This window comes from Notamacropus eugenii, chromosome 2 (genome assembly GCF_028372415.1).
Source record: "Notamacropus eugenii isolate mMacEug1 chromosome 2, mMacEug1.pri_v2, whole genome shotgun sequence".
Taxonomy (NCBI): Eukaryota; Metazoa; Chordata; class Mammalia; order Diprotodontia; family Macropodidae; genus Notamacropus; species Notamacropus eugenii.
Genome location: NC_092873.1, coordinates 155,904,236 through 155,917,147, shown reverse-complemented (window position 1 = coordinate 155,917,147; position 12,912 = coordinate 155,904,236). Strand labels below are relative to the sequence as shown.

Here is a 12,912-nt window from a genome sequence, read left to right as displayed (position 1 = left end):
TGTTCTGTAAGTCCATTATTACATATTAACATAATTTGCTTGCTGATTACATTACAGTCCCACTATTAATGGGACAGCTTACCTGGTTGCAGGGCACAAAATAGTAGTTGGATGGTTACTATATTGGGAGAAGCTTGTCTCTTTGTTTTTGCTTTTGGGTTGTGTAGAGATCTAATGAATGTTTGTCTTAGATTTTTGTGTAAATTGAATCCACCTTCTCTAAAGGCTATGGGGTAGGGATTATCTTGAAAAATTCTATTCTGCAACCTTCCAAAAATGAAAAAAGGAAACCAAGAAAGAAGGTATTAGAGACAGGGTTATTAAGTACAGTGTTTCTCCTGCAAGTGATCACTTCTTTGATAAAAGGCTCAGCCTATTATACCTGAAGTATAAAATTCTAAATGTGTTCAGTAGAGAAAGAACATGTTATTGATTAGCACATTGTGTCTTAATACTTACCAGTATGTAGTAGTGCTGTTGCTATGGACACCAACTGGAAAATTACTGTAATGGCAATGCTAGGAAGATTACTGCTGCCATCTAGCCCAGGCTCACCTGAACTCGTCCCACTTAATGGAAGATAACAGTCTCTCCTAGTTTGAACTTTTTAGTAGAAAAGACTGATGGGGTTTTAAGGAAACAACTAGTCCAAGTAACTTTAAAAAAATAAAGCTTGAAACAAATAGGAAAAAATGTGCAACTTGTATTTTGCAGAATTAAGACAATTCAAGACAGTAAAACAAGTGGACTTTGTGTGTGTATATATATATATATATGCACATATATATATATTTCTCTGGCACCATAATCAATATGAGCCAACAATATTTAAACGTGATTCAGGTCACATTCAGAACATTTACTCTTATATACAAATTTTTAAATTAAATACAACCTGAAGTGTGTTGTGTTGTTACATACATACATACAAAAGAAAAACTATACAACCAGAAAGATTTCTTTTAAATCATTACATTTAAGTTGAATAGTACCAATTCCAGTGAATTAAGATTTTATCACCCCTTCCAGAAAATCCTTCTCTATCATTTCTTCAATTTTTTGCCTGGCTTTGCTGGAAAACATTTTGTTGTTCTCCATTTTAATGTCCTTATTAGGGAAGGAGTTTGGGTAGAGGACAGGGCTCCCTGAGTGTCCCACACATCTGCTTGTGACTTTGCTATTGAAGACTTGGCTGAGCACATTGAAGAAAGGCAGGAGCTGCTCAATATTACGCACAGTGTAGATGGTTAGTAACAAATGTCCTGGTTCCCAACCTAATGTTCTCCCTGAGTAGTCTTCCTCTGGATTTTTCTGTAGAAACAAAAAGGGTATTGTCATCTAAGAGATGAAATATACCACATCCCCAAGTGGTTGCCAAATTCTCTTGATCCTAGATTAGCACGCTCTCAAATTTTCTCTCATTTCCACTAAAGCTTCTCTGTTCCAGGCCCTTGTTATGCCCCTGTCTGTCAGTTGCTGTTTTATACTCAAAAGTTTTTCAGGTGCTCAGATATCAAATAAAATTTCAAATTATGATCTTGTCATTCAAAGCCAGTATAATCCCCTACTTTGTCCATATTATGAAACTGTATTGGCAAAAGCCTAATGCTGTTAAGAAAATATATTTTCCAGTTACTTTGAAACATTAGGTTTCTCTAACACTGTTGTTCTCACTGAAGATGCCATCAATTGAGGTTACTTTCTAGAAGCCTAAGAAGTCAATTATTAATAGCTTGTGCTTGGTGCATATTCAAAATCCAGAACTTTATGGAACCTCACAGTTTAATGAATGGATTTGGACCTGTAGTTTATACCACAATGCCACTACATACAATATCTAAAAGTGAAGACTGAGGAAAAGTCATTCTGATTTTGAAAAAAAAAATCAGTTCCCTTTTCACCCAAGAGATGGAAATGGTCCACAATAGAGACCCTGTTTAGTGAAGAGAAAAAAAGCTGTTTATACCAGAGTCCATGTGGCCAACCCAAACAAAAGGTAGGTGAGCAGAAATCTTTGGCTTGCTTACATGAGACCCTAAGATTCTACTAAACATTCCAAGCAGGAGACTGACCTTGGAGATAACCTCAAAAGACAGAAGACGGTATGAACAGAGAATGAGAAGAGCTTTAATGCTGTAGAGGTCAGTGAGGAGACAGGAGCAGAGAACCAAAAAATGCTTGAATTTAAACAATCTGAATCACAGGTAGGACAAGACAACGAAATAATGGAGAAGTAAAAAGGCTACCAACTGAGACCGAGGGAGGGAAACTGTTATATGCTTCTTCCCTAAAGAAAGGTGCCATCTTAATTTCCTGGATCAGATGTTACTGGGATGCTTTCTACCTTTTGCCCATAAGGAATGCCTTAATACCACTACTTTTCTAATGAAGGAGACACACAAAAAGCTTTGCTATTCTTTTGCACTGTTTTGTGATGATAATCAGGAGGTTTGAGATGGGTGTTAAAGTTAAGGTTATTGCGCACTTTAGATTAGAACAAAAGATGAATAGTCAACATGGTGAAGGTCAGAATCACAGTTTCACATAATAGAATCACACAATCTCTCTCATAAAAATTACCCTTTGTTCTAAGAGATGCTGTCTTTCAAATCAATCAGCGAATACTAATGTTCAATGAGCACTACTACTACTACTGTTGAACCTTTGTCCCCAAACTGAACAGTATCAATAATAAGTATGAGGTGCACATAGCAGAAATTCTGCTACACCTATGTGCTTAACTAAGGTTTTTTAATGTCTCCTTTTAATAGTTAAAAAAAAAAGGTGACTTGAATTATTATTCAAAAGAAATCTCCTCTTACTCAAATTTCCTCAGTTACCCATAAAAATGGAGAAGAACGTAAGGCCCATCTCCCTTTGCCTTCATCAAAATAGCCTATACTTAGTCTCTGAAGAAGAGCTTCCTCCCTGTTTACCTCTCTCGCATTTGTTGAGATCCAGACCTGGGTATGGCTGTGAGTGTCTGGTCCTGATGTGGCAGCTTTTGCTGCCATATCACAAGCATCAAAGAGCCACCCTCACCTGATGCTTGGCCATCTCCAATCCCTCCAAAATCACTGTCTTAAAGTTCTCCTCCTTGTCCTGCGGAAGGAAAGAGGAAAACTCACAGCCTTTGTTCCAGTTCAAAGTATGTTTGGCCATGAAGACCTCGTAGTTTGTAATCTAGATGAGAAGATTCTTTCCACCAAAACAATTTTCTTATTCCTTAGATATGTTTTGGCCAACAGGCTAGCAAGTCATCCCTTAAGTACAATCTAATTAACTGCAAGAGATAATTTAAAATGTGCCTGAGTGCCAAATGTATCACATTGATAACTTACTGGCAAGAAAATCTAATTACGTTTCTAGATACGTGATACCTATCACAAGTAAAGAAATTCTCTTAACAATTAAAATTTCCTAAAAGGACATCAGAATGATCTAATCCCTCACAAACTCAAACTCTTCAACCTTTAGCCCTCACATTGCTGGGGAAAGAACAATTTACATTTGTAAATGGTACCTTTTTTAGCAACCATTCTTCCATTTTCATAGGGTAAAATGTATTTTGGAGCTGCTGCTTGAATATAGGGCTCCCGAAGTCTAGAAATTTTCTAAATCATCACATGCTGTAAATTAGATTTCATAATAGGACACAATTTCTCACAGGTGGTCAATTTATGGAAAGAATTTGGGGATTAAGAGAACATTTTTTTAACATTCAAAAAATGACAGATTTACAGGACACAGTGATTAACATCTTATTTCATTGTCTTTTGGCTTTTGAGCCAAGGATTATACTTTATAAAAGGCCAAAATTAAGTTATGGAATTAGACAAAACAATCACTCAGATGAATCAAAGGACTATATATTTTTTTTGGAAAAAAAACGATCTCTTTACAGTATTATACAACCTTGGAGTTGTCCCTGCCCCTGTTTTTAAAAAATTCAGCTTTGTGGTGTTGGGAGCTCCCTGGTTAGGCAAACTCCTTTCCCGGTGCAGATCAGCAATGGCTCTGCAACTTCTGAGTTTTACACAATTGCCTGGAGCACTAAAGGGTTGAAGTGCCCACCTAGGGGCAACAGCCAGTATGTGCCATATGTGGGATCAGAAACCCAGATCACCCTGACATCAAATCCTGGTTCTTGAGGCCAGCTCCTATCCATTACACCACTTCACTCCTACTGTTTTTTTTTATGTCTGAAATTCTTCAAGTATATACATGGTTACAAAATGCGTTTTGGGTCTTAAGCAGACTAGCTTTATTACTTTCATTGTTTCAGGCATCATTTATTTCGGGTGCGATTCTGCTTTAAGTGTAACTGAACCATTTTGGCAAATAGGATGGTTCAAAATACCAAAATATAAATCTAGCATATCTTTCCCACACTAAAAATCTCATCTTGTTGAAAAAATCCCATGAATTTTATGACATCTGTTTCTGAACAAATCTTTTCAATACCAAAATCTATTCCCTATTCTCTACCCCCAGCCCAGAATATACCTTAAATCTAGTTCCCCTCTATAGTTTCTAAACAAAAGACACTGGCTTAATATGTTCCCCTGGCCATTTCTTTAGGATGCATACCATTTGGTCCTTCTAACTAACATACTTGAAATTTCCAACATATTTTCACTTTTGGATGGATAATTTTTAAAAATGCATGAAATGATGACTGTATGTTCAGCAAACAAAATCTATCTTTATTAAAAGCTCTTCAAGATACCTCTATGAGGTAACTACTTCACCATTATAGAGGTGCCGTCAAGTTAATGTTTCTGCTTCTGAGAACTCCTTTTCTGTTTATATTTTTATTTAGTTGTTTTATTTAATGCAAACTTCAATGGATGCATCTTTTTTCTATATAATTCTTTCCTTTCTGTATGCCCATCTCATTTTGACACCCTTTTTTCTTCAGATTTATCCCAGAACCTCAACCACTATGACTTTGAATTCAGTAATATTGGTGGAATATTGTGGGATTTCATTTTTTTAAAATTCCCTTTCCCTGATCTAATTACATATTAAGAAGGAAATAACAGATATGATTATTATGCCCCACAGCTATAATTCAAACTGTGTATCTGAGAATGCAGACAAATAAGTCTTTTGCAATTTTATGAAGATGAAACTGGTTTGCCTACTACAAACTTAAGCTGGCTTTACTCAATTTGTTTTAAAGAATTTGCATAATTTTTAAAGTAGGAAAAGTCAGCCCTAACCTTATTTATCATTTTAGTTTACTATATGTTTTTTTAGGTATGGCAAAAATAATAACTGAGATGGTCTCTAGTGATATCCTAGAGTATTTTTAAATGTGTTTATTACAGTCTGGTAGGCAAGTTCTACTACAGTAACACTGTTTATTAATTAAAAGACCAAAACTCCTTTCCCTGACTTTTCATTAATAAAACTGGGCTGGGCTTACAAATACGAAATATAGTTGCCGCTTGACTTGGGGAATATATTTAAAAAGATACTCAGTTTCTCCTAAAATCTATTAAATAAAACCATTAATTGCTTTGGATGTGAATATAGACCACACTTTCTCCCTGTCCCTGAGTCCCTTAATCTGACTTGTATAATACTGGGAATAATTTATGATGTTTACTATTTTTGAATGTATACTTATACATTTTTTCCCATTTAAAGAGGCATTCTTAGGCTCTAATTCATGTCTGGCCCAATAAAATACAATAATTTGTATAAAGTTACAGAAACAAAAACTCTAACAAAAAAAGTTACCTTCACCCTTTTCCGGAGGAGTTTTGCTAGTCGGACCACATACGGTTTAAATTCTCGTTGATGTGTACCCTGTCTTCTAACTTCCAAACCAGAATCATCTGAGGCTTCTGGAATGAAGGCCCAACGATACCTATTCATATAAAAGCAATGGAAAAATCAATATAACAACTCATTTATTTGTAACTTTAAGGGCCCTTACTCACAAGAGCCTTGTGCTATTAGGGGTTAATAGACTCAGATTAAATCATTTGCCTACAGTCATAAGGTAAGTAAGTAATAGAGCTATGATTAAAACCACTTATCCCAATTCCAAATTCAGTACTCTTTGTACTACAGTTTCTTCTCCCTGCCCCAAATTCATCTAATGGGTTCTTAATGTTTTTGTGTTATGGACTCATCTGGCAATCTGGCAAAGCATATGGGCTCCCTCTTTGACTAATGTTGCTAAATGCATAAAATACATAGGATTAGAAAGAAAACTAATTATACTGAAAGTTATCAAAATATTTAAAATTTGAAAAAAAAAAAAAAGGCAAAACAACCCAAGGTAACAGACCCCAGATTTACAACTGTTCAATGACATGTAAATAGGCTCTCAGACTCCCTGGCAAAAAGTTCCCCAAAACGATTAGGAAATGTGTGAAATGATTTATGTATAAATGATTTTATCTTTTAATTACTCTAAGGTCTACATGGCAAAAGAGTGTCTCAGTTTCAAATAAACCTTTGGCCTGGAGAGCAAGGTCTACCATAAGGAAATATAGCTCTATAATAGTTAAATGTTCCATGAGTTTCAGGTAATCAAATATACATTATCTTCTTATTTTAAGAAGCTATTTTTGAAGAATTTATATTGTTTCAAAAAAGAGTAATTACTAATCAACACATTTTTGGCCCCTTATTATGTGCAAGACATTTGTTTCACAGATAACACACAGGAGGCACTGGAGTTTCTGGTCTCCAGCCTCTAGCAGGTACACTACTCTTGATCTGGTCAGACATGCAGGCACCTTCAGAGGAGCTAAATCTTACTTTATTCTAGTCTAGTCTAGTCTTCTCTAAAGGGTTGCTGATAATGGGAGCATCAACTCCTACAGCATTCCCTAATCACTATTCTCACAGGGGCTGACAAAGAAGTGGGGGGGGGGGGGGGGGGAACTACCCCTACATCTTGACAGGCACAGCTTGTGCACTCCCCCAAATCCCCTCAGGTCTTGATGGGGGTCAGTCAAAGCACAAAAAGATTCCTCTACGGTTCCCCCATGGTTTCTCCACTCACTGACCAGTGCCCACTTGCTTTATAGGGCAACAAAGAAGGTTTATCTTGCCAATATTAAGTTCACAGGTTAACTTTAGCAATACTGTCATTCTATGCAAGCGTGGTAAATATCAATTATGTCACCCCTTGTCTCACAGTGCAGCCTCAGTAGGACTGTCCACACTATGATTCTAGGAATTACTATCTAGCACCTGTGGAGCTGTTCTCAGAGTTACCTACCACCTTAAAACTAGATGCTGCCATGGCCATGGATCCTGAGAAACTAAACTCTAAAAGGAAAACAAAATGTTCCTTACTTACAACACTATATAAGGGAGTTTATTTTTCAATCTGCTCACCTTTATATAATCTCACTAACCTTTTAATACCAACAAACAAACATTCATTAGGTGCCTACTCTCTGCCCTAGGTTACTGCACTAGGTTTTGAGGATACAAAAAGACAAGTAAAACATTTCTTTTCCTGAATGGACTTACATTCTACTAGGGAAAAAGGGGGAAGATGGAACTTTTTTTGGAAGCAAGGAGACAACCAAGAACCTTTTACATGTCATGAAAATGAGCTTCTGTGATCAAGATTTGAACTTATGCATAAAATACTTTTCAAAAAGTCTTAGAAAATTTCAGGGGGAAAACACCAAATAGTTCATTCTGCTGTTACTTACATCTGAAACTGAGGGAGATTTTCAGACGGCAATGCTAGAGCCAAATCCAAAAATTTGCAAGCAGAGAGGTAAAGGTTTAACCATCGCTGGCTGTTGTATGAAGTTGAAAAACCATTGCCTCCTGTATACGTGGTCTCCAGACCAGCTACAGATGGTCCTGAAGTTCTAAGTTAGGGAAGATTGTAGATATCAGCTGTGTCATAACTGGTTCTTGGAAAAATCTCAAATTTGTACTTTGTTTAAAAGGATAGAAAAATTATCTCTTCATTCATATCATGCACCAATACCAATAAAATAGTTATGGTGTCCAGCTACTGTTATTTGACTGACTTTACCAATGACAGTCGTGGCCAACTGAACACTAAGAATGTAGACCTCATAAAATAATGTGTAAGTATAAACTACAAAGCCAAGAAAATGGGAGAATCCTTATTCTAGTTTGCTAAATATAGTTTTCTTAGGCAGCAAGTGTGAAATTAATTATTATAATGTAACAATTTATAAATCTAATGCTGGGAGATGGGACTAAAACCTGCCTTTTGGGCTGATACATTTTTATCATATAGTGATGTTTCCAAGGACATGGTCTAATCAATGGGATAGTAAAATTAATAATGATGAATTGTAATAAAACAGAATCATATACTATTCAAAACTATGCACACACACTGAAATGCTTGATGGCATGAATTGTGATTAGCTTAGCTGGTCATAAAACTTAGGGAGATCTATGTTCACATATGACTATTGGTGTGCACTACTGGAACAAGTATTTATACAGCTATTTTTATTAAAAGGCAAGGAGAGTTCTGGACTCGTCAAATGAAAAATCCCATGAGCTATCTCAGTTTGTTGTTGTTACTGAAAGTAACCACACCTACTTTGAAATATCTTCATCAGCGCTGAGTTCCTGTTCCATCAGTAAAAATACCTGCACCTGAAAGATCAAACAATCAGGTGAAAATGTTTTCACTCAGGTAGGCATCAAATCCTATTACCATACAATCATTATGCTTTAGGGCAAACATTTCCTAATCTTTAGGATAAATTCCCAAGCTCTTTTCAACTGACATTTTATTTTTTCCATGCAAGAAATGAGAGTATTTTTGAGTTTGGAAGCACAAATTGATGCTGGTGAAACCAGATAGGGAAATCTTAAGGAAGATGAACATGGCCTTTCTGCAGATGTCACTGGGGGAAAGTGAATGAACAAAGAACTAACATGGAAAAACATCAGAGTCATCAGAAAAGAAAACCTACTTTTAGGGGGAAATGGCAAGGAAATAAATATTCTGAAACAGAGACAAGAGATATACATGTTTCAGATGAGACTAAAGAACAATGAGACAGACCTAGGTATAAAAGGTGACTAGAAAACAACAATGGCTATGCATCTAGCTTAAGTATTAAACTCTGTGTAGAAATGGAATAGGATATGGTTAAATTCAACTCTAAACAACAGTAACTGGCATGGCTGGAGTTTGTCTGTTTAGTGTCTCATTTCAAATGTGAAAGTGTAATTATATCACTATAGCTGGTTCTTTCAGGCTTGTAGCTTTCAAAACCAACTTACTAGTTCTGTGATCATAGTTGGCCAGAGTGAGGTAAGGTGCTGGGGAGACATTCTTAAAAGTAACACTCTGAAAAACAGGAAAACTTGAGAGTGAAGAGTGGGCACCTGGGGCAGACGGAGACTCTCTACCAATCTCTCTGGAAGAGAAAAGCAAAATAAAGGATCTCTTACTGCTGAACAATTCTATCCATTATCACTCCTCCCTCATATAATCCAGACAGTTACTAGTAAGGGCTTCACTTATCAAATGACAAAAAAGGTTATGCATGGTTATGGCTCTTGCTAAAAGTAAAATGACCTGGCAGAAAGACTACCTTCTCCACGGAGATTTCACTCCTCCTGGTACCCTTGTTTAGTCCTGAGGCAGGTAACAAATATTTTTTCTGCATGAGCCAGCTCAGAAGCTGAGGGGGATTTTTCTTACGAGTCAGGAATGTGTGAAGTACAAATTCCAACATGCAGCCTCTATAAATGAGCTGGTCCCGTAGAATGATAAAGAGGATGCAAAGATGATATTTTCTAGAAGACTAGGGAATCCAGCAAATATTTATTTGATGAGAATGGCTTTGCAGATAGGACTTCCAAATTCTGCAGAGCTACAAACATTACTTGAATTCATTTTTTTCCCCCTCTGCATAAATGACCAGTCACAAACCTCATAAACACTAACATCTCTTACAGCAAAAATCTGGATTTCGTACATGACCAAATTTCAATGAAATTCTAACAGTAAACAAATATACCCTCTATTCTATTAGAATGTCTCAAGGAAATTCTACTTCCCTCCCAATATGTTCCCCAAGATCTACTGACTTCAGTTTCAATGGAGCAAATGTTTTTCTCTTACATGACATAAGCTGATTTCACACAGATTTATAATCTGGGGAAATTTTTCTGTAAGGAATAAAAAATTACAAAAAGCAGGAGAGATGGTTTTCCACCAATTACCTTGTATATCTGGAAGATATTTCTGATATTGGTCTATTTCACTGCTAAAAATAGCAAATGCTAATCTTTTTAAGAGCATGGCTCTCTGTTCTAGCTCCACATCCCTGTTGGCAAAGAGATTGAGTGAGCTGCTTTGAGCCACAGCTACTCGTGCTGAAAAAGAAAACATGCATAAGCACATTAGACTAAATGAGAACACAGATGTTCTAGATTAGCTAACAACAGTGTACAGAAAGAAAGATACAGAGTTCAGGGGAGACAACAAATAACCAAAGATCTACAAAAAAATAAGTGGTCCAAAGGCTTAGGATGCAAACAAATAAAAGTAGGGACTACAACTAATGAATGGAAAATGAGCTGCCAGCAGGGGGAAATGGAGGATAAAATGAATTAATACGACTAGTGATACTTTGGACTTTGCAATGCTTTCCAAAAGCCCCTAACATACATTCTCTTGTTTGATCCCCAACAACTGTCTGAGGTCTACAGGGTAGGGATTACAATTCTCAATTTGTAGATGGGGAACTTGGGACCAGTCCAAGACTCTCTTGATTCCTAGTCCAGGGATCTTTTCACTAGTTGTCCCCAGTGAAAAATAACAATAAAAACATTTAATAACTGATAACATTAACAAAGCTTTTAAAATTTTTCAAAGCACTTTACATAAAATGATCTTAATGACTACACTCTAAAAAGTAGGCACTATATTATCCCCCTTTAACAGGTGAGGAAACTGAGACTGAGAAGTTAAAAGACCGGTCCATAGTCCCACAGCTAATAAATATCAGAGGCTTATTCAAAGCCCACTTGACCCAATACTCCATCATACATCTTCAAAATAGCAAATGGTAACTGCTTTAAGATAGTGTGGAGGAGAGAGTACTGGACTTGGAGTCACAAAGACTTCAGTTCAAATCCTGCCTTAACTACCAGCTGTGTGCCCCTAGACAAGTTATTTCATCTCTTGACCTCAATTTCCTTCTTTGTAAAATTGGAGTGATGATAGATCAACCCACAGGGCTGTTGTGAGGATTAAATGAAAAAATATGTGTAAATTGCTTTGCAAACCTTTAAAGTGCTATATAAATGCTAGCTTTTCTTTTGGCAAAGAGACTGAGGGAAGTAAGGGCCCTGGCTTGCTGTGCTCTGCAGGAACTGGCATCTGTACCCATGTAGACCAACTACTGGATAACCTTAACATCATGGAACTGAGCGGTTTCCAGGACTGAGGAGTGAACAGTGAAGATTGAGCACGTGACTATTCTGTCAATCTATGATACTCACTCATTAAATCTCTAAATGTTGTTTTATCATGTGTCATCAAGTTGTCCATAATTGCTCTCCAACTAAAAGAGACAAGGGTTATAACATATGTAAGTAAGAAAATACAGACTTTTGGTGGGATTTCGTTGAAACCTCTGATCTGCTATTGAATTTGGACTGACTTAGGAGCCAAAATGTCTTGACTAGGTAAAGTCCAGCATGCTTAAAACAAGGAAGATGATGACTTACTGATTAACACAAGAGGCATCCATTTGGAAGAAACTGGAATCCATAAAGAGATCAAATGCTTCTTTTTTCCATGCTCTTCGAGTATACTGATATCCACTAAGACTGCTAAGTAGCTGAACACAGGCCCGATAACTGGGTGCATTATGGGCACTTAAAAAGGGAAAAAAAAAATCAATTTAACATGCAAGTTGTAGTTTAATTACTGTGTTTCATTATAATTAGAATCACAACTATTTAAGAAAATTTTGCGAAGAAATGAAAAACATTACAATGCAAAAGAATGACTAAATCTGGTTACTACAATCACAATTCACGATAAAGAGAAAGAAAAGGGAAGAGAATGAGCATGTATTAGGTGCCCATTATGTGCCAGGAACTGTGCTAAGCACTTTTAAACCTCATAACAACCCTGGGAGGTAGGTGCTGTTATTATTCCCATCTCATAGTTGAGGAAACTGAGGCAGACAAAGGCTAAGTAATGACACATGGTTAGTGTCTGAGGCTGGATTTAAACTCAGGGTTTCCTGACTCCAGGACAGAACTCTATCCACTGGGCTACCCAGTTGTTTTATATAATAAAAATATGAATAGAATCACTGTCCATATTTTAATGAACAAAGCAAAAGTGGCCATAAAGGAATAACTTGTTTCCATTTTATTAAAAGAAATTTTAAATTATTTCTGCCATATATTTAAAGAGTGACAGTACCTGTGATTTCGGAGGTAGGGCACAACATAATGCATAATATTTACAAGTAATGGAATGACTCTTTCCTTCTCATCACTGTAAAACACCATATCCAGAAGATGAGCCAGAACCTACAAACCAGAAGAATCAGAAAAGTGTGATCTCTTGAGCTAAAATAAGTACTGTCAAATAGTACTAACTTTAGGTTTATAGGAAACCTGGAATTCTTAAGAATCCCTACCAATAACTTAAAGTTTATTAGTTAAATGGCACTCCTACCTACTCTCCCCTCTTTCCCAAAGGAGAGGACTTTCTTCTATTATTTTGTTTTTTACTCATCAAAATTTTGTGAAAAGGTGGAAGACAACCACCTGATTGAGATACTGGGAAGCAATATTAAATGATCACAAACCATAAGTTGGAACATAAACTCAGGCTCAGACATAAGTTTTTTTTAAAAATAGGTCATGCCACAACTTCTCTTATAAACCTGCAACGTA

The 12,912-nt window shown here is 36.4% G+C and overlaps 1 protein-coding gene across 6 annotated transcripts in view; it reads right to left on the bottom strand.

Moving 5' to 3' along the window:
* Positions 1 to 683: 683 nt before the first annotated feature.
* Positions 684 to 12,912, bottom strand: part of DOP1A (DOP1 leucine zipper like protein A) — a 107,827-nt gene continuing 95,598 nt past the window's right edge. For 3 of the 6 annotated variants that reach the window (XM_072642693.1, XM_072642695.1, XM_072642694.1), the window contains 10 exons: positions 12,434 to 12,543; positions 11,725 to 11,874; positions 11,497 to 11,558; positions 10,213 to 10,365; positions 9,265 to 9,401; positions 8,573 to 8,628; positions 7,692 to 7,856; positions 5,749 to 5,878; positions 3,043 to 3,102; positions 684 to 1,311 (listed from right to left, as the gene is read on the bottom strand). In XM_072642693.1, the coding sequence (XP_072498794.1) occupies positions 1,006 to 1,311; positions 3,043 to 3,102; positions 5,749 to 5,878; positions 7,692 to 7,856; positions 8,573 to 8,628; positions 9,265 to 9,401; positions 10,213 to 10,365; positions 11,497 to 11,558; positions 11,725 to 11,874; positions 12,434 to 12,543 (1,329 nt within the window). In that variant the 3' untranslated portion in view covers positions 684 to 1,005. Of the gene's footprint in view, positions 1,312 to 2,936; positions 3,103 to 5,748; positions 5,879 to 7,691; positions 7,857 to 8,572; positions 8,629 to 9,264; positions 9,402 to 10,212; positions 10,366 to 11,496; positions 11,559 to 11,724; positions 11,875 to 12,433; positions 12,544 to 12,912 lie in introns of all 6 variants that reach the window. The other 3 variants (XM_072642696.1, XM_072642697.1, XR_011974395.1) reach the window with 2 other exon arrangements.